The sequence below is a fragment of the Astatotilapia calliptera genome, chromosome 8 (genome assembly GCF_900246225.1).
Source record: "Astatotilapia calliptera chromosome 8, fAstCal1.2, whole genome shotgun sequence".
Classification (NCBI taxonomy): Eukaryota; Metazoa; Chordata; class Actinopteri; order Cichliformes; family Cichlidae; genus Astatotilapia; species Astatotilapia calliptera.
In genome coordinates, this window is record NC_039309.1 from 5,177,705 (window position 1) to 5,199,787 (window position 22,083).

The 22,083-nt window shown below is 41.6% G+C and overlaps 2 protein-coding genes across 2 annotated transcripts in view; one reads left to right on the forward strand and one right to left on the reverse strand.

The window, feature by feature from the left end:
* tbkbp1 (TBK1 binding protein 1) overlaps positions 1–22,083 on the reverse strand; it is an 88,331-nt gene that overhangs the window by 8,801 nt on the left and 57,447 nt on the right. The window contains exons 4-9 of the mRNA XM_026178074.1: positions 17,775–17,879; positions 15,234–15,381; positions 12,715–12,911; positions 11,038–11,099; positions 6,122–6,237; positions 574–1,361 (exon numbers count right to left, since the gene is read on the reverse strand). Of these exons, the coding sequence (XP_026033859.1) occupies positions 574–1,361; positions 6,122–6,237; positions 11,038–11,099; positions 12,715–12,911; positions 15,234–15,381; positions 17,775–17,879 (1,416 nt within the window). The remainder of the gene's footprint in view (positions 1–573; positions 1,362–6,121; positions 6,238–11,037; positions 11,100–12,714; positions 12,912–15,233; positions 15,382–17,774; positions 17,880–22,083) is intronic.
* On the forward strand, positions 20,381–21,844 carry LOC113028086 (uncharacterized). The gene is made up of 2 exons (XM_026178075.1): positions 20,381–20,448; positions 21,216–21,844. The coding sequence occupies exons 1-2, from the start codon at positions 20,394–20,396 to the stop codon at positions 21,767–21,769; spliced, it is 609 nt and encodes a 202-aa protein (XP_026033860.1). The 5' UTR covers positions 20,381–20,393; the 3' UTR covers positions 21,770–21,844.

Consider the following 22,083-nt stretch of genomic DNA (forward strand, 5'->3'; position numbering starts at 1 on the left):
TCCACTTCCTTTAGATAAATAATGACATGGTGTAATATAGCATGTGTTACTGTTCATCCAAGTTTACCTGGTAAGGATTAGATGACTTTTTATTATATCCTAATATGGATTTGTGCATTTGTTTTTTTTTCTGTGTAGGTTAAATAATTAAAATATGTACATTTTCATATCTGAAGGATTGTTTTTAGGCATGTGGTTTAACTTCACACATGCCTGGGTAAGCTGTTTCCCCCTTTTTGCTAAGTTTGTCTAAGCACATCTTAACTCCATCTCTGTATTAAATGCAAAGTCATAAGATTGGTATCAAACTTCTAGTCTCTCACAAGAAAGCTGAGAAATGTATTTCTCAATATTTTTTAAAATGTTCATTTAAAGGAACTATGGCACGGACTTTAAGATGATTAAGCATGAGCAAGCTACCCTTAGTGGAAATTTTAAAAATGGGTCTGCAACAACTGCAGCACTGATAAAATTGACACCGAGTGCTAGTTAATGTTTTTAAAGTAACGCAAACATGCATCAGGTTGAATGTTTATGGTTTACATATATGTAATAAACTTTATTTAAACTCACATTGATTGAAGGCCAGGACTGAGCATGCTCTGCTGACATGTACCCTGGCTGCGGGTGACAGGTGAGGGTGTTAGACCTCTGAGGGACGGGAAAGGCTGAGCAGGACGCTGGGCCCCTCATGACACCGCTGGGCACTGCAGCAGAGAGCACGCCCAGTGTCCTCGGAGGGCTGATGGGATGCGGACAGGTCCACTCTTCCTCATCCTCTGAGGATTGTGGTGGTTGAGGGGCTGGTGTGGAAGGAGGAGGGGGCTCAAAGTGAAGGTGGGCCACCTCTGACAGTGGAAATGGCATCTCTCTGGAGTGGCGCATGGAGCTCTCGTCATGGCCTCCGTCTCCCCCTCCGCCACCTTGATGGGGAGATGGGGACCCTCTGTGCTGCAGTCTACTGTGGGGAGAACCTATGTGTTGGGACTGCTGTTTTGCGTAGCTCTCAACGTAGGGCCGAGGTTTCGGCAGGGTGGAAACTGGGTCCAGAGAGAAGCGGGGCGGGCACTGGTAAGCTGAGGGATCGGCAACCTCTGAGTAACTACGACGACCCTGAAAGCTGGCTCGTAGGTGCTGGCTGGGTGGTCGGCAGGAGTAAGAGGCTGGTCCATTGTTCACGTCCAGCAGGGGTGAGCGGCGGTGCATGTCCGGGGAGAGGCGCTGCAGCACCGGAGAGCGTCGCTGCTGAATAGGAGAGTGGTGCGGCGGAGGCGGGACTGGAGAATGGCGCTGTGGAATGGGCGAGTGGCGCTGCGATACTGGAGAGTGGCGCTGGTGGTGTATGGGAGAGTGAAGCTGAACTGAGGAAACAAAAAGGAAAAAAACCCAATCAAGATTTGCATGCATCTTAGCAACATGCTATAATTCATTACACACTATGGACAAGAGTTAAAACATACTTCAGCAACATTCTTTTAAGGCCTGTTCAACCGGTGCACAAAGAAAGAGATGAATAGTGTTTTATCTCATGAAGCTCCAAAACTGTTCACACAGAAGGCATGATGGGAAACACATTAGCTCTACTTATGCTGTTACTTATACAGGACAAAACACAAATCAATACACAGAGCTCAGTTGTACTTTGCAGTACACACTATATATTTATTTACTGGACGTTCAACCAGTGCTTCTTGCAAGTCTGCTGTCAGATTACTTCATGTCTGGCATGTAGGAATAAACACTCAAACAGTTTTCATGTTTTGTTTTTCATACAGCACTGTGCAAAAGTCTTAAACCACCTCTACTTTCTTTTTATTTTGCTTCCAAGGAGCCAGACCATGTTGTCCGGGCTTTCTGAAAGTTTGGAAATTGGCTGCTTTCTGCACTCACTGTTAGTCCAGTCCTTTCTCTGTCCATTTTCAGAGGAATGTTTTCTTTCTTTATTTTGGTTTAATGTTTTAGCTCTGATCTATGAATCGGTTAAGCATATAAAAGGCACCAAACTCACAGCACGAACCATTGTTGTGTCTACATGTGACAAACAACTTAGAATCAATTTGTAATTTTTTTAATCTTTAGGCACTTTGTTACTTCTAACAAAGTAAAAATCTCCAAAAAGGCCAAAGGTAACACAGTTTGACAGACATAAAATTCTAATTTTGCACCAGCAAGGTGATTCTCAAAGAGATATTAACTACAAGCCAGGCATATCCTGGCATGGTGTGTCGTGTGTCCTTAAAAAAAATTACCTGAAGCAGATTAAAAGCATCTGAAAACAGAGATCACGGAATAGGTACTATAGTGAGCATCTACAGCCAGCTGTAAACCACAGTTTTATGGCTGCATTTCAGTCAGTGGTGTTGGAGATGTTTTCACATTTGATTATGTAATGAAATTATGAATGCAGAAAGGTATTTTGATCCAACATGCATTAAGTATGGCAATCCCAAACACACTAAAGCATACCTAAATAGAAAAACATACAATGAAACACTATCAGTCATTGATTGATCTCCCCAGACTTCGACATTATTAAAGCACCCTGACAAAGGATGAAACAAAAAGTAGCCAACATCCAAAAAACCATCTTTGGGATTCCTTTGAGAAGCCTGGAGAACTATTCCTGAAGAATACTTCAAGAAATATTAAGAAACCAATAGTTCATGCTGTGTTGAGGAATAAAGTTAGTCAAACCAAAAATTGCTCTAAAGTGTACAAATTCAGCTTTTGCCTTCTGTTCTATATTCCCATGTATGTTTGCACGTGTCAGTAAATCGCTTTATCCATGTCCCATTTTCCGAGTAAAGCCCAAAGAAATGAGGGGTGACTCAAGCCTTTCACAGAGCTGTATTTCATACTTAGATCTGCTTTTGGATTTATTAAACAGATTGCTGGTTGGTAAAAGAACTACATTGCGCAAAAGGTGACATAAATTACAGATTTTGACTGGTTATTTGTGTCTGTGTCGACCTCGAGGATCTTTGCCATCTGACCTCGCTACGACTTTTAAACCCCAAAACAGACACACATCCACAACAAGTCAGTGAGGTGACAATCCAAAAAATATTTTAGTAGTGTTGAATCTGTCTGCAAGCTAACATTCAGACCATGTGCGAACAGTAGTTTGCTAGCATTTTTGCTAGCGAACAGTGGTAGCCCCGTTTTTGTTTAAACATGAAAATAACTGTTTCTTTTTGGACACCGGGTACACATTGTTGTGCAAGACCTGAAGTGGCGTGCATAGAACCCTGACCCAAACCTCATGTAACACCTTTAAAACGAGCAACAGCTGTGAGACAACACGTATCACTCACTGGTGTGTGTTTCTTGTGGCTCTTGTGAATACAATAACCAACACAAGTCTTCAGGTGTCAATGCATATTTAGCCTTGCGCAATAATAGAGTACACACTTACAACAGCTTTTGTTCCCAAACAGTCACTTATATGATTCTGTTCCACTATTTTTTCGGCGCAATGTGAAGAAAAGGAAACTGATTCGCCACTTTAATTATACATAAAGATAACATTTTCATTACAGCTCATTATTTGGCAATGATACCATTATTTTATTAGATGACATTTCTGTAAGGCTCTAATCCTTTCTTCAGATGATATGACATGATAGTCACTTAATAGAGATGCACATTATGTTCCCCTATATATTCATAAAAAAAGATTTATTTGCACAAGTACAGTTGTAGTATTTCCTGTAATTACAAGATATGCTGATGAGTCAGTCAGCCCTGTAGTCACCACTTCAGCTCCACTTCCCATTTCAAAGAGGAAACATCATTTATGGCTGATTGGTTGAGGTGTAAAAAGGGAGGGGGCGTTTGTGCTCTCAGGCGCTCTTTGAATGAGAAAAACACAGTCAAATGGGACTACTTTCCTTAACTCATACAACACCCAGGAGAAATTCCCACCTCCCTGAATATTTTAACAATTCATGAAAAATATTTGTTTGCGTTACAGATATCCAGGAGGAAATCATATCCCTCGCACAATCCTGCAACTAATGAAACAGAAGTGGCATATAAGACGCTTTTTCCAGCTTTGCGAGAGTTGCCCCGGGTTTAAGGAGAACTCAGATGAAGCTTGGGGTTTTCTGTGTTTTCCCCACTGCTAGCTATGTAAAAATGTGCACATATTCATTGAGGCTTTTTTTTTAAACATTATTTTCCAGTTTGTAGCATTTACAAACTGTCAGTCTATGTGGTATTTTTTGGTTTGTGGTAGGTAGTAGATGCACAGTTGCGAGACATTAGCTATGTGTGTGAATATGCGCACAGGAAGAGAAAGGTGTTGCCAGCGTTTAGCACTTTTAGGTTTTACTCCACAACGTGTCTGTGTGAGTTCCTATCTTTACTTGTTTTAATGAGAAAACAGCTGCAACAAATCACAACCAGTAGTTATTTTCTGGCACATGAATGGAACGAGCAAAAATGTCCACGTGATGTGTTTAAATAGATTTTAGCTAGGTGTTTCAATGTTTAAGAGCTCTGATTATATAAAACTTTTATATCAATTATTTGTGCTTTTACGCGCACCTACACCGAAGGACATTTATTCCAATGAAATAGCTAAAAACTTTACTTTAGGATTTAAACGTAAATACTACTTTATCATCCATCTCATTGTAGTTTCATGTCAGTAAATGTACTTTTTTATATTTACTGTCTGCTTCCTGGATCATTTATAAACATGTCATTTCTACGTAACTTTTGCTGACGGAAAACTTACATGACAGCTCTTCTAAAAAAATTTCTACATGAACCGACTACCATAGTGGTAAACTGCAAACTGTACTTTGACTTTGATGCATCAGTGATAACAATAGCACCCTTAAACACTCACAGGGGAAATACTTTTGAAACGACTGCTTCAAATCGAGAAGGCTAGCGCCATACAAGAGCACTCTGCACACTGTTTTTCAAGCACTAAGTACTTTTTTTATTACCACAGTGTGAACAGACTTAGAAAGAAAGCTAAAATGTGAGACCTCTAACAGCTATAGTGTGTGAAGGCCTTTGTACAGATTTCCTATAAGAATTCAAATGAAGTGCTGAAGTGCATTACTATTGCCAAATATGGCTATGCTTAGCTTATAAATGAATGCAGAGTCCGAATAAAGACAAAAACTGTATTTTCTGGTTACAGTGTTACAAAGGAAGCTATTGATAGCCGGCAAGCTGCTAGGTTGGGTAGCTTGTGTGACTGCACGACTTGTACCGAGAACCCCGCGTGTTCTTTAAATGTGCTAGGTGGCCTCGCCTTTGATTTGGCTTTTAAGATAAAAGCCTTAGGCAGAAACTCTGCAGGAATGCTGTACTTCTGCAGTTGTGTAAAATTGGTTATAAGCAACTGACATTACAAAAGTAGACTGAGACCATTTACTTCAGATTTTAAAAAAAATATTTGTAATTACTAGAAATAAAATAAAATAGTTATTACTGTTCCTGTTTATTTAAATATTATCTAAATTATAAGCATAATAAGATTATATTTATCATATTAAACATCAAGTCATTCTTGTTTCTGGAACGATGTAAATTAAGCTAATTTTGTCATCCACAAAAAAGCAAAAAAAACAGCTGTTAAAATCCTTGCACTAGTTATAAAGCAACAGCTACAAAAACAAAATAATTATATTAATTATGTGAGAAATTAATAAAATTGTGATCTATAATCTGTCTCTGTTCTTTTGGTAGTAAAATAAAAGCTAAAGTAAAGATAATTAATCAATATGCGCTTCTAAAGATTTGCTCTTGTTAACCTAAAATGTGACTTAGCTTCAGTGTTTAAAAAAGGATAAAACACACCTATGGACACAAGAAGACAACTGACTGTAGTGCAATAAAAAACATAAAGCCGACTTCAACAATATATTGATATTAGCGTGACTCAAACATGTTGAATCGTTTTAATGTGGAATTCCATTTAAATGTCAAGGTGACAAGAAGCGCGCACATTTCTGTACACGCACATTTCTGTACACGCACATTTCTGCACACGCACATCCGTTACAGATAAGGCCGTGCAGCGTAACAGCCAGTTATCTCAGCTGAAGAGCTTCATGTGCTGCTGTGCTGTGGGTTTTGCTTTTTTACTGTCGATGCTAACCTGGACTAGCCTGCTCCTGCGTGGCTTTCCTCAGGATCTCCGTCTGCTTGGAGCTCAGCGCACGGAGGCGTCCCAGCTCCTCCGTTAACTCTGTGTACGCCAGAGCCAAATTCACCCTGAAGGAGAAAGCAAGGCAATGTGTCATTATCGTCATCGTTTTTAATCATAGAGGATCACAATGTTAACAGAAGGTGTTACAACTCCGCACGATTGCACACACATAGTAATTTCTGTCAAATCTCTGTCGAATATACACCACTGATCTTAATTACTTTGAACCATTTTTTAAATGAATGCATGCAACTTCAATACAAACGCATCTCCTCTTTAAACTCAATGAATCCTGCAGCTCTGACATGGACCTGCAAATTAGGAATTGACAGGCTTCTAGGCCTGAATTCTTAGATCTCATGTCATGGTGTATAATTGAAGTGCATAAAATCACACCATTTCAAGATGTGTCATGGCTCTGAGAGGCCATACGGACTACAGCATCTCTATTTCAAGAAGCGTAAACAAGGCTGTGTGTCTTTTAGCCCTAGCAACAAGATGACTTTGTCTTTTTTGTTAGTATAAAAACTGATCTGAACCCTGCAATATCAATTCATGTGAGGCCATTTAGTATTAAGCAAGTGGATATGAAAAATAATCACTTTACAGACTGTAAGCATTTATCTGACAGTTTAGATGCCATGATATAAGGAGTTTTGTTCAACAAGAATGTAGCAGATTTAGTAGTTAGTCACTACCAATAGCCCCAGATCTGATAAGACTGTTTATCTCACCAATTTTTATAAACTCTACAGTCTTGATCTGAAATTGACTCATTTCTTCATGTTTATTGCAAGACAGAAACCTTAATCTAACGTGAAATCCGCCAAGATAATCTATTTAATCTACTAATTTGAGTAATTTCTTATATGAAGACTTGCATTTAGAGGAAATTGCCATTATCACTAGTTCCACAAAAGGATACGTGAATTTGCATCTTTTAAAATGTCGCAGCGGGGCACATTTATCAGTCTTTGCTTTGTTCTCAAAACTTGAAAACAATAAAAATAAAAAATTCAAACATCTCGTGATTGCAAATATGAACAGTCAGTTAGACAGGAAAGCGTGAAGAAAGATGCTTGCTGTGCTCGGGCACCAAATTGTTGCCAGGCTCAGATCTGATAAAGCACTGCAAATTTAGCCCCTTGATGAGAATCTGACTCAGTTCATTCCTCCATAGAGATCGTGGCAGATAAAAAGTTGCAAACGACACATCTGTATGTACTGGGGATTTCTATTGCATGAATAGGAACAGAGTTGAACTTCAACTGCAGCACCAACACAAAAAAAGAAGCAAAGAACGAACATGCATGCGTCCTACACAGCTAATAAAACACACTGTCAAATTAAAAATATGTTCTCTGGCACTCCCGCGCACTAATTTAATTGAGCCCTCCCACTTGCATGCGTAATCCTGCTACATGGGAATGTATTAGAGAAACATATGTTTGTGCTGATATCATCCTCTGAACTGCTATATCTGTATTCTATTAAAGATATCTGCAAAAAAGTGTACGCACAAACATGCTTTCCATGCCAACAGAGGACTGCATCCTGGCATATTTTTAACACCTGGCACAAAATAAGTAAGGACAGGGAACTCGGTTCAGTTAAGCTCACAAAAAAATAAAAATAAAAAAGAAGTCATAACTTCCACTGGGTAGCTGGCTTTGTGTTGGAGGCCCACCTAGTTTTCCAAAGCTGTGACTCATACAGAGTGGTGGTATCAAACCCCTTCAGCCCCCTCCATGTTACAAATAACGTCTTCTTTGTGGTACGAGTTGGTGGAACCCGATACTAATGCTGAGCTGAATCAAGGTCAAAGTTCACCCTTATCCTAATTGTGGCTTTGGATAAATAACGGCCACAAACACGCAGATACATTCAGTGCATCCGTAGGAAAATAACAAACATTTACGCTACTTACTGGCATGGTGGGTGGAGCGTGACGTACAATATCAATATTGCCAAAGGGCTGATAAAGTGTATTCGCTTCCTCTCCTCGGTACTCTCAGGTGGCTCTTGGCTCTCAGGCGCTTTATTTCTAAATGCAGATGTATATAGTGAAATTCTCTCTTTAGATTGGCATACCCCTTCCTTTTCACACTTGTGTTATCGCACGTTTCAATTTTGTGCGTTTTGAAAATCTTTGTCTTACGGTTTTGGTGAGAATGCAACACCTCTAAGTCACGCGGCCATGTGTGAACACCTGCACTTGAGTGCAAGGGTGCACGAAGCATTTAATCACTAATAAACTGCGTCGTTTTTTCTGTGAAACCAGGACCTGTGCGTGCTTTTGTGTCTTACTGCACATGTTTGCCAGCATACGTCTCTCCTTTTGGCTCGCACCTATATTTATTTCTCTCTCCACTTTGCATGCAAGTAAATGTGTGCATACTGTAACATGTACACTACAGTACGTAGGAGGGGTGTGATAATGCTGATACAGCATTGATAAAAGACTCGTGCAAGTGAATAGATCAGGAACAGAGGTATGTACATTGTATATGTTTGTGTGGGAGACGAGTGTGGGCTGATTTTCACATCTGATCTTGGATTAGACATTTTCGAGAAAAAAGACATCACCGCACGCGCCCGTGGACGCCGACCCTCTCTGTTTGGTAGAAAACGTGTCTTTCAAACCTGCTGCTACTGTTCAACCACTCACAGAATAGACCTGGCGTGAGGCGGAAGGTAACACGCAGATACCTGGTAGTCCACGTGATGTGGCGGTAAACTTCTTGTCACTGTGTGCGGCCAAGTTTCGGGGAAAGATAAACAAATAAATAAAGATATTTATTGCGCTTAGAAGAAATGGGGAAACTAGAATTCGGACCTCGCTGAAGGGGTGGGTGTTTAACAGACACTGAATTGTGGTGGGGGCTTTTTACACTCTGCAGTCCAAACACACACACACACACACACACACACACACACACACACACACACACACACACACACACGTACTTCTGCATTATGTTTCAAGCACTTTCAGCTAAACAAAGAGAGGTGTCAAACAGTTCTCACGCCAAGCTGCAGCGATGCTAACAATACAGTTTGCACCAGCAAACACTTGTGTTTCATGCGTCTAATTTTTCATTAAGAAATTAATAAACAGATACCCGCAAGCTGTACTAAAAAATATAAATATCCAGTTTGAATTCATTGCAGAATTTGGTTAATATTGTTTTTTTACTTGTTTGAATTTCCAACAAGAAACGGGAATTCCGCTTGAATTTAAAATCATTATGCTGTGATTTATTGGAAACAGCTCTCACGTTTTCAAAGCTGAAGATGAATTAGTCATTCTCTCTGTGTACATTAGCATAGTATAGTATAGCATAATGTGTACGTGTGTATGTGATGTGTAGGGGGGGGGGGGGTTACTGCCAGGTGCCTGCCAGCGTCTCTGCAGTGTGGCTTGTGGTTGGTGAGGCAAGCTGCTTCACGTATTATCAGTCATGAGTGAGGCAAACGAAAGTCCACAAATGCGATCATGAAAATTTTGACTTGGAAAAGATCAGAAAGGTGAGAAGTGGTTAAAAAAAAGCGAAACATGACAAAAACAGATACATCTTGTAACTAACGGATGGCAAAATTAACTCGGCTGCACTGCCGGAAGGTGATTTCATAACTTTTCTTGCATTTAAAGGTGCTAATTAATTTATGGAATCGTTCACTGGTTACAACAACTACAAAAATATCAGGGAAGCTAATTAAACTCAAACACATGCTGCTCTCTAGATTATAAGAAGGCCAAAGATGCTGTGTTAATATCCTCCGCAGCACATACAAAATTCTATTCAGTTCTATTCTAAAATTCTTCTATCAATCTGTGCAGTTTACACTAAATGAGCCCAATTACAAGAAAAAGCACAAGGAAACCAAGTAGCGGCATATCAGTGGGAGTAGGTGATATTGTTGAGTAAAACCAAAAGGTGACCAAGGTTTGGAAAAAGCAGTAGGCTTCTACCACACACTTGTTAAAAGCTAAAAACTAAGACTGTCTTCGCTGGCAAACTATTTACTTTCAGTTTGAACCCCATCGAAACACTTCTGGGGTTTCGCTGTGTGGGAGTCAATTGCCCAACATGATGTGGTTTTTTTTGTCATTCTTTCTCGTTCTTTTTTTCTTCCTTACCTCCTCTATCTTGTAAACATGCAATGCCTGGGACAATCTGTGGGGGGGTTATTAAAAAAAAGAAAAAAAAAAGCTACTTTGTTGCCCCCTCAGTTGCAAACATATTTCTCTCATTGGTTGTACACAGGCAGGGCCATGAATACTCCCAGCTGCATTTATCACGATGGCTTATGTGAGGAAAAATAAAATAAAAATAAAAGAACAAATGCAAAGATAAAACTGGGTCTCTATTAAATAAACAGGAGGAAATGGACTGAAAGGAGTCTTAACGCTGTGCTTACACTGCCCCCTGCTGCTCAGGCTAATTTCATTCCAAACCTCCTTGATTAAATGTTAAACACACAAACAGTGGAGTTAAAGTTTCATGCACACACAGCGGAAAATACATAACATGCAGTGTTCGTGTCCAAACGTGAATACCCTTGTATTAATGCTGTGCTGGAGAGCTCATCTACTGCCTAACGAGGCCCCCGGAGGTCGGCCTGAGCGCATCACGGCGGGAGAGTAAAAATACAGATGAGCAGCAGCTCCTGGTGAAAGCATTCTCCTAATCCTCACATCAGTCTTCTTATATTCACTGTTGCCTCCTCTGAGTTTCTTAACCAGTATCCTTCCTTCCTCATATGACTAAGTTTCCTCCTTTCCATCCATCTCTCCTCAGATTTACTTCATCAGCTTTAGTCCCCCCCCCTTCCCCTCCCAGAGATCTGCCGTGGTCACTTACTGCTCATCTCCCACCTTCTTTATCCACTCCACATCACACTGCTTGCACGGAGAAGTCATTTCCTGCCGAAGTAGAGCATGAAATTAGATTAGCATGCAGGTGCTGGTAGAATATTGGGGAAAAAAATCTGACAGCAAGAGTCTATTTGAAGCCTGTTTGACACTAACACAGCTAAGAGAATGTGTACCCATAAAAACAAAAGGCTTGTGCCATTATTATTTATTTATTCAAGCACTACATGTGGTGGTTTTCTTGGCTTATATTGCATGTAAGATATGGACACCGCTGCCATGCCATTAGTTTGCAAAGTTCCTTTCTTCTTAAGCATCAAACTGAGCGTTATCGACCTCTGGACACTAATGGGGACCATCATTTACAAAATACATATCAGCTACTGAGCCCACAAACTCCTCAAGAAATTGTTTAGCAGGGGGTTGAATCAAGGGATTATGGGTAGCTTTTCCATAGATGTCTTTGTATACAAATAGATTTCTCATTTAAAATCAGAGGAGTCGCCCCCTGTGGGCCATTAGCGAGATTGCAGTTTTAAGACACTTCTGACTAGGCTTCACTTTTCAGACTCTGAATCTAAGTCCATTTTTATATACAGTGTGTGGTTTATGTGTGGTACCCTTTACAGCTTCCGTATGTGGAGGATGCCACCTTTTTAGCCATGCTGTTCCATCACAGATATGACGCAGACAGAAAGTTGACTTTCTTTACTCTTTGATAGAAGAATAGCATTTTGTGATGCGGTCTTGGCTGACACCAATAACAACTGAGGGAATTATCTGACTTCTAAGCTTCTAAATGCTTTACTGTGTTCACCAGCTTTCTGTGACTTGGCCCGATTGCTCTCTGGTCCGGTGGTGAAGCCAGACAGTTGTTACAGCTTTGATTAGGATGAGAGATTATGTACATTGGCATAGCACAGACGCTGATGTCCTTTGGATTTCATTTGTGGCCAACTGCATGCTTAATTTTTGTCTCTCGCTGTTTTCATTGGATTGTGCAGACACAGCTGACATGTACAAGCACACCGTGAGGCAGTAGATATACAGGTTATTCTCTCGCAATTGTTTTTAAAGGTCATGAGAGAATTTTAATGGGTGGTTGCACTGATATGTCAGCCATGGAGCAACTACTTAGTGAAGAGACGGTTCGCTAAAATGACTTCAGCTAGAAAATAGTATTTACCTGTTGTACCTAAGTAGACTCCTAATGTCTAGCAACCCAAACCCCCTTGACTCCACCCCTGGTTGCCACTAAACAGCGAGATCTTTACAGGGATCTCTAAATATGAGGCAAACTGCAGATATGGTTTATTTTTATGTATATAAATCATGCACATTGCATTTAATACACTGCGATATATAAATATCAATTATGGACACTCTAATTAGCTGTAGATATGCATTATTTAAAGACAAAATCGTGGCATTAAATGATAAAAAAATGACTGTGTTTAAAGGTCATGGGGGATTTTGATGAATTATTCAGCAGGAATCTCCTCTAATGGACGGAGAATAGAGTTTTCATTTCTCTTAATGCTTATCACAAATCTCCAAGGACATTTCAGGGGATGCATGACCAGAATGTATTTTTGTTTGCTGCTTCTCTGACAGTGCACAAGCCTCCTAATGCTTCCCTAGCAGATTAAAACAAGCCAACACTGACCCTCTGGCTATTCTGCAGCTGTCTCATCTCGTCCTTTAGTCTTTCGCACTCTGCCTTCAGCTCCTCCTCCCGCTGACACGCCCCCTGGGCTTCGTGCCGTGCCCCTTCTAGCTCGGCCTCCAGGCGCTGCAGCTTAAGGTCGGACAGGGCGTCAAGGCTACGGGAGCTCTGAAGGGTCAACGCCGGGCAGTCAAGCACTGGGAGAAAGGAGAAGAGGTAAAAGCGCTAAAAAACACAGTGCTTTGAGTGGTTTTCGCCTGACTAATGCAGCGTGCTGCTGTCCATGGCTGCTGTACAATCGATGAGTATGAAAGAGCAAAAGAGATGACTTCTTCCAAGGGCAGCATCGTTCAGTTTGTACCTGGGTGATGTGATCTGTGTGGGCATGCTAGTGATTCAGCGCCGCTCACACAGACTCAGTCCTTGAGCCAGAAGACAGTAACAGTACAGCAGTATCATCTTTTATCCCTGCTCCTCCTGCCTCCTCAACAGAGCGCTCGTATGTGCAGTAACAGGTTTTCCTCATTCATACGCAGCTATTAATCATCACTTCCTCACGTATAAATTAAGGGAAAAAAACCCATTGTTTACACCGTTTTTTCCAAATATTCGTTAAGGTAATTTGAAGCCTATGCAAAGTAGTACCTCCTCCTCATGAAGGTATACTATCAGCAGAGGCATCTGTTGAGGTGGCAGTGACACATTTCTTCCATCTTTCAACCGCCCACATTGTTGGAGAGGGCAGAGTTTAGCTTCTACTCACTCTAGATCAGTTTAAGTCAACAGATCCTCCTCCATGCAGAAGTAGACTGCGTGTCCTATCCTGAATTCGATGCTACAGTCACATAATGTACTGACTCGCTGAGACAATTTGAATTTAAAATCTAAAATCCTACGTTTGTTCACAAACTTTTTAAGAAGCACAGTGGAGTGCTCTGCCATGTTTGCAGAGTCTATAGAAATGCATTGTAATAAGTCCTGTTGTCTCAAGGGTTTTCCAGCATTTCGTAATGCACACTAGTCACAAAACAGATCACTCAACAGTACAGATGGAAGCAACAGCTGAATAATACAGATAAATCCCCAAATTTACAGAGCAAGTCACTTTACTGCAAATGTTTCTGAAGCCAGAATGAGTGAATTTCAGTCACCAGCTCACGCATAGATTACAGGTCTCTTTTCTCTGTGACTGGGGAGTAGGAACAAAATGTCCAGGCTGAGTCTTTCTGACAGGCTGCGGTCTAACCTGACCTCAATTAAAATGCTTTTCAAACAGACTGTTGGATTTGATCAAAGACTCCATGAACAGGAAAATGCTGAGCAATATTATAGAGTGATAGCTGTTTTCTTGTTTTTTTGTTTGTGTAAATAAAATGCACAAAAAAACTCTTTTACACTTTAAATCAGTAAGAAGAGCCAAGGGTGTACTCTGCCTCCCCACTGATGGTAGCTGGGATAGGCTCAAGCCCCCCCGATAAGGATAAGTTGAAGAGAATAGATAGATTGATGGATGGATGTATCAGGAAGAAGTCAGGCCACACTCCCTGTAAATCAGCTGATCCCTTTCTATGCATCCTACTGGCAAATTTTACATCACGTAGTCTGTTTAAGTTGCTTTAACCTTTAGCCTACAGTTGGGCTTATAGCGGTGGAGTTCCATTTCTATCTCAGCACCTACTGTGTCTCACTTAATCAGGGCCAGGGCCTGTTGTCACTACCTCTTGCTCTACTCTGTTCTGTCCTGTCGTGACACTGCTCTCCCAATTACTGCAACAATATATCGTGACTAAAATCAGCAGTTGTTCTGAATGGCTACACTCAGTGGCGGGGCTATAAAAAGGAGTCCTTAAAGGTGACTTGAGCGATATAAATATTTCAGCACCTTTCTAGACGATAAGCTACACTTTGATTCAAATACAGATGCTATAAGTAAAAAGGCAAATCAACATTGCTTCTGTTTAAGAGAGTTGCTTTCATTTTTTATGATTTGCCTCAACAGGCTTCAACATTTGTACCAACTGAGGGTCAGCAATGAAGTTGGGTCAGCAGCACAGAAACTCCAGCTCCTCTCACCTCTGCACAGCAACCCAGACAAAAAACATTATGTGAGTTTGAATGCTGGAGTTACATAAATGATCAGGCACAAAGCATCCTAATCCAACTTCAGAAAGCTATGGGGGCATATTCTTTCCAGAGCTACTTAGCCATTCACTGAGCACTTTTGGAGAGAAATTAGTGCACTCCCTGCTTTATAAGCACGGTTTTTCACAAGCTTGCTGAATCATACCAGGATGGTTTTGTAATTGCCATAATTGGGTCCATAAACTCTAGGTCAGAGTTCATAAATGCATCGTGATTTCAGCCTTGGTTTGTGGTGTGAGTGGTTGAAACTGATCACCATATTGCCATTTCTCTCTATTGAAACATTTGATGCACACCAGTGCTCATATGGTTTATTCAAAATCAGATATAAAGATGCATAGTGAAGATATAGAGAGTAAGATTGCTGGATCACTTACTGTGTGCGTCTGGGCCAGCATGGAGCTGCAGATACTGCATGTCTTTGCTGTGCAGCTGCATGTTGAGTTTCTGCAGGGAGTTGTCCCTCTGCCTCAGAGCTGACTCCAGGCTCAGGATCCGCTCAACATGTTTCTCCACCAAACTGGTCTGTAATCAAACGCATATTCAAATCTTTCTTTAAAGTCACCGGGATTCAACTATTTACTTAGGTTAAAAATGTTACATAGTAAATATGGATAGAGAAAACACCATTTAAATTACACTTCCAGAGTACCTTTCAGAGCTGAGATTAAAGAAACATTTGCTTTTTTGGTAATCTTAGTTATCACTTGTTTGCATTTGTATCATTACCCAGTGATGTTTGCAGATAATTCCTCTGTTGTGTTGATGCCACAATTTTAGTTTTTGTTTCTTTTGACATCAACTAGTTGGTTAGAAATGGGGAAGCAGGGGTGGAGCTGAGCTAAGGGACTGTGTGAACTTAGGGAAGACTTCTTTGTTTGTTCATGTGTTTTAAAAGTGATTTGCATACTTCCTTGCAATGCACATGGGTGGTAAATAAAACAATATGTGTTTAGCATTGAGGCATCTTTAGAAATATAAAGAAGAATGACTCCTGCGGTGGATGTTGTCAGCACAGAGGCCTCAACTCGACACCAAAAACATCAAAATCCACAGAAGAACTCTGACACGTTCTTTAATATGCTTTAAAAAAAGCATCCCTAGATTCAAAAAACGCCTTTGAAATTAACTTGTGAAAAAACTATTAATGGTATTATGCTTCTGAATCCTCACTTTACTTTCAGTTCTGTATATTATGTTAGTAAGTGAGTGAAAGGATGGAAGATAAAGGTCAATGAGGCCCAACAGGTAGACGGAGCTGAATTAACAGCGAGCTGCAGCTTCAGGTGACATTGACAGTGTCTCAGCTGTTGGCAGGAAGCAGTTCCAACATCTTTGGTGCACTTTATCCCTTAATCACTGAGACCTCTGAAACTGCTGAGGCTTCTCTGTATGATGGACTTCACTATCATATGAGATGGTTTATTAGCATAGAGGGCATTTAGGGGAAGACCAGCCAGCCAATCTGTTCAGCTGGCAGCTTCGGGCGGATCTGGATCAACCTTGATTTGCTGTGTTTAAAAAATGAGATTATTTTCTTTGGGGAAACACTGAATAGAATCTTTTCAAATATGATTTTGTTTCAGCTTAACGCAGTTTTGTTTAGCGCTAGAGGAGAACTTTTGAAAAATGACTTTTTCACACCAAGGACAAATCACTCACTATAATAATTCATAAACATGTCTGAGGACAGTTACGTATTAAAGTAAAGTGAGCTTTTGGATTTTGCTTTTGGTGATGGCTATTAGTTTAAATAGATGTCTTCATTTAAGATGAGTGCAAACACTAAAGTTTTATTTTTGTAACTACATGTGTTCCACATTCAGTCATATATTCATGTCCGGTTTGGGGTGTTTGCAACATCTTTGGATCTTACCTTTATTTTGTAGATGCACTCTTTTATATTTCTTTGTGTTTAATCTTTTTCCAAATTTCCTTGCAAGTCTTTGTTCTTGTATTTTTTTGTTTTATTTTGGTCATCACTCTGAGCTTGTTTTACTTCCTGTCACTTTTTTGTCCCACTGATTAGATTCACCTGCCTCCTTATTTTATTCCTTGTTTATTCGGAATCCTATCTTCCCATTTTTCTGTTGTCAGTCTGTCTGCTCTTCTACTCCTATTCGGATTCTGTCTGCAAGGTACATTTTTAGTAGCAGTAGGTTTCTGCTTCTCATCTGTCGTCCAGGGTGCATTATCCAATCAGCTCTGAACGGCTTTGGTTGCATCCAGTTAAGAGCCGATTAGAAATTGCACTTACTGAAGTGTAATCTAATCTCAAAACCACCGGGAAATGTTAGGCAACAATTTCGCTTTTTTATTAACTCATTAAAATTTATATCCATTCATAAACAATGACCTCAAATGGAACTGGGCTGGGATAGATGTGGACAAGACCCAACCAGACAAAGGGTTTCCAGACATTCCTCCTTCCTGTCGTCGTCTTCACCAGCAGATCTTAATGTTTTTCAACGACTCTGCTTCTCCTTTAAGTTTAAATCTCAACCTCATCTGTTCTGTTGGATCATCTTTTGTCGGGACTGATGCTGATTAACTGTTAGCTGATTAACGCCCTAATCATTGCATTTCACACACGGATGATCATTCTTTAAAAGCTTAGAAGTATGGTATATGATGTAGTAGAGCATAATCAATGCAGGACTCCAGAATCTGAGACATCTGCAGTTTTAAAATAAAAGCTTTCATAAAAACAATGAAACTACACACACAAGTCAGCGCCACCATCCACACACTTTACTCAATTTTGCAATTTGTCTGTTGTCTTAGTGATGTCAACCATGAAGAGTTTTACTTTTTAAATTTGGTCCCGATTACCAGAACGTGAAGCTGCGAAACTTAATGAGCCATATGTCTCGCAAAGAAAGCTACTGCAAAATAATGAACTGAATAATGCCTCTGACCATCTTGTCGAGATCCCTCTGGAGGTTGTTCTTCTCCATGTGAATCTTCTCGTAAGCCTTGATCACATCCTCCAGCTGTTCCTCTCGCTCCTTTCTCTTCTGGAGCTGAAGCGAGATACAGAAAAGGAGAAAGAAATGTAAAAAGGAAAAGGGTTACTTTTTTCCCTTCATTCCAACTTTTAAAACTTCTTCACAAAGAACAAACAAAACGGGGGTACAGCTTTCATTTTGAGAGGCGTCAAATGCGTTGGTTGAGAAACTGTTGTGTAACCAAGCAAATTTGGGGCACAGAAATCCTGAAAGCTCAGCGTTTGCCTCATCTCCAAAACAAGGATGTTCAAGTGTGTTAAAAAGAAGGATTTCTTGACATGTCGCTGATCTAATCTTCTTACAGTGTGGCATAATACGAGGGGTGAATGCCACTGGATGCCATAAAGACAGACAGCTCTGAGGGCAGTGACATGCACCAAATTGAGAGAAATGAGTTCATTTTCAAAGCAGATGAAGGCACAGAAGTGAGCCTTTTATTGAAGAATATGGAAAAATATGGTCACTTTGGACTACGCAGAAAATGAGAGCGGGAGCAGCAGCAAGGGAGTGAGATAAACAGAGGACAAAGGTATATCACTGCTGTGTGGTGGAGCACTGAAGCCTATTCAGTGTGTCTATGGTAACATATGCCTGGGGGGAAAAAAACTGGCACCAAGGCGTGTGCGGCTTGTCTTTTTTTTTTTTTTTTTTTTTTTTTTTTTTGCCTGTCCCGTTTGGCTCTTTTGCCATCAGAATTGTTGTCTAAAGGCAAAGAAAGATGCCCAACGGATTTACTTTACCAAACTGACCATCCCAGCCTTGCCGTAATGGTCCATTTGATTCACCTTTTATTGTTTATTTTATTTTCACTTACTGAATACGGGACAGACTTGACTGGGGGAAAGAAGGGGAGAAAGAAAGAGGGAAAGAGAAACAGCTGAGAAGAGGGACGGGGGAGAAGGGCAAAAGACAAAAACCAACAGAATGAACAGAAAAAAAAGAAAACAAGCAGAAGAGAACAAGAGTAATAGAATAAACAACATCACAATGATATATGGGAATATGACAGTAAATACTAAATGTTAAACATTATTGTGCAGCACATAAGATCAACAGAACACAGTGTGCTTTGAGGTAGGAGCCAAAAAGGGTGTAGTTTGTGGGTGTGATCACCCGTGTGTACACCTGTGAGCATGGACGCGCTTGTTTTTTGTTTTTTAAAAGGTTCCTTCATGTAATGATCTGCTAGAGGGTGTGGGGGGGCCACAGCCCCGTCCTCCAGGGCATGAAGCAGGTATGGAGGAGATCAAAACTCCAGACATCCAGAGGCCCCCAGAACACAAGAGACCAAGGAAGACCAACAGAGGGGCAGCCGCGCCACTGTCCCAGAAAGAGCTGAGGAGAGTCCCAGATGAGGGCTCACTCAGCAGCCGCGGAGCAGAAACCAGGGGGAGTTGCAGTGACGCGCCCGTGAGCTCCGCCGGCAGCCAGCCGTGCCTGAGTGACCGAGCCCCAGGCCGAGAGGCCGGGGGCACCCCACCTCCGAGTGCGGCTTGTCAACAGCATCGTGACGGAGGCGAGCAGAATTACTCCAGAGCTGGATTTCTGTCCTGAGAGGCCCACAAACGCACGGTTTCCTAAAATAAGGAGATATATTCATTATCACGTTTTACATTTGCACTTCAGTGTAGATACTGTGGGCGGGATTGTTTGTTTTCCATAGTTGGTATCCCTTCGTAATTAATAGTATAAAAGAATCAGTTAGCAGTTATTAGTAGTACTTAGCGCTAAAGGAAGAATACAATACTCTGAGAATCTCGATGAAAAGGTGGAAGATTGTTTTTTTCTTTGTTATGAATGTGGAGTCCTTAAATGGAATAAAAAACTGTATTACTGTACAGTAAAAGAAAAAAGAAAAAATCCATCCATAAACTCAAAAACGTTTTTGTCAGCTGTTTAATAAACGTGCTTTTTGTGGTGCTATGCGGTTCCGTGATATTTAAAAAAGAGAGAGTGAGCGCTACGGGCCAGAGGAAGATCATAAGTAGTAATACGATGGCACCTATCCAAGATGGCGGCCAACTGAACGATGGCACCTATCCAAGATGGCGGCCAACCAAACCGGTTTGAGAACCGGTTTGACCGGTTTCGTGCGTGTGCGCATGCGCGTTCAGTAATTCGATGGCACTAGTCCAAGATGGCGGCCAGCCAAACCGATTTGACCAGTTTCGTGTGTGTGTGCGCATGCGTGTTCAGGTGTTCTTACCCTCTGGGCGGGAACGACTCCTCCTAGTGGGATGTGCTAGGTTGTATGGGTATAAAAGCGATCCTTTCACATTCTAAGAGCATCACCGCCACGGTCTGAGGAGCACCGACACATCGCGCTAAGGATCCCCGACGCATCGACCTAGAGCACCGACACATTGCGCTAAGGATCCCCGACGCATCGACCTAGAGCACCGACACATTGCGCTAAGGATCCCCGACGCATCGACCTAGAGCACCGACACATTGCGCTAAGGATACCCGACGCATCGACCTAGAGCACCGACACATCGCGCTCGCTAAGGATCCCCGACGCATCGACCTATGGAGCTCGGAATGACACCCAGCCAGGACATCGCCCATGCCATAGGCACTCTAGGTATGTCTTCAGGAGTATGCAGTCGGGGTCCTCAACGTAAAAAGCAACGCTGTGGAAACGCCGCAGATGGAACTGTATTCAAGTTAGAATATCGAGGCGTCGAAGGGTATGTGTATGCCATTAAATATACCGAAGGGACAGTTGTGCTTAGTGTAGATTGTGGTGAGGGATTGTTTTGGGGGGAAGCCCAAGTCATGTCTACTAAAAACTGGAAGCTCTTCCGCACCGTAGTGTGTGCGGACCTGGACAATGTGGGTTTCCCAGAGCTGCTGTATGTTTCCCAGTGGAACAGTGCATCAGGCCCTGAGCTTTACAGGGTTGAGGCTGATCGTTTCAATCGCAACCCCGACGACTTTATTTTTCTCAGTGTATGTGATGACAGGGATAGTCTTATTGCTTCCAGAGGGCTTGAAAACTGGAGGTTAAATCCATACCCTCTAAACCTCGAAGAGCGCACAAGATGGTTTAAGGACTTGTTTTTTATACAGTGGTGCGACTGGAGAGGTTTGTCGCGTCTGTTTAGCCAGATTGATGACGCGATCAAGAAGGACAGACTCAACACTGCGTACGAGAGTATTAGAAAGCGCCTTGTTTTTGACGATCTGGCGAGTTGTCCGAAGACTGGTTTGCCTGGTACCCTGTGTAAACCTAAAATCATAAGACCTTCCGACAGCTAAACAATAAACTGGTAGGTTTAATGTGCGGGTGTGTGGGGTTGAGTGTGTATCTATGTGACAAATTAAGAGCTTGTGGTTTTCATTTTACAGAGAATGACACGCCCTCGTGGGACCTGTTGGAGTCACCATCAACAGAGCTGCTAATCCCGACCCTCCAGACTCCACCACCCTCACCACAATGCTCGCAGGACCCCCTCATATCAGACCTGTGGGATGAAACTGTAATCGACATCAAACTCGCAACTCTCCACCTGTTAATGTTGGCTTTGAATGAGTTTATACAAGAGACATGTTACGGATGCCAAACAGGCCACCCCAGTCAGGTGCAACACAGCTGCTTGCAGGAATTGTCTGAGTATTTCTTCGACACCTACTATGATGATGTGATGATAAGGCTCCAGACTGAGCGATTCATCCCTGCCATCCGGCTGTTTGTACGCTCATCCACTGCAGATGGGTCTGGAACACAAATCCGCAGAGTTGCAGAACACATCATGTGTGAACTGAGATCAGAGCGATATATAGTATGCGCCATTAATGACAACATTGGGCACCTGCTAGATGCAAGTACTTGCGCCCGCCGTGTTAAACCAGCCATGCTCCGCATGATTGGAAACTACTGGGCTGGGTTACATCTGGTTTAATGTGGGGTGTCCAAGTATCCATTGTCTGTGATTGTGTCTTTGTGAAAATTAAATAAAAAGACTTGTTAACATCAACATCATAGTCATTTGTGGTTTGTAAATCATGGAAAGCACATTGCATAAAATATATCACGATCCAGCCCATCCTGCGGGGTTAGCCAGTTTAAATAAGCTACGTATAGCGGCAGGGGAGGCATCAGGTGTAACACCTCCACTATCTCAGGTCAAACATTATTTAGAACAAGACGACACCTACACACTCCATAAACCTGCGAGGATCCATTTCCCCAGAAATAGAGTATTGGTGACAGGGG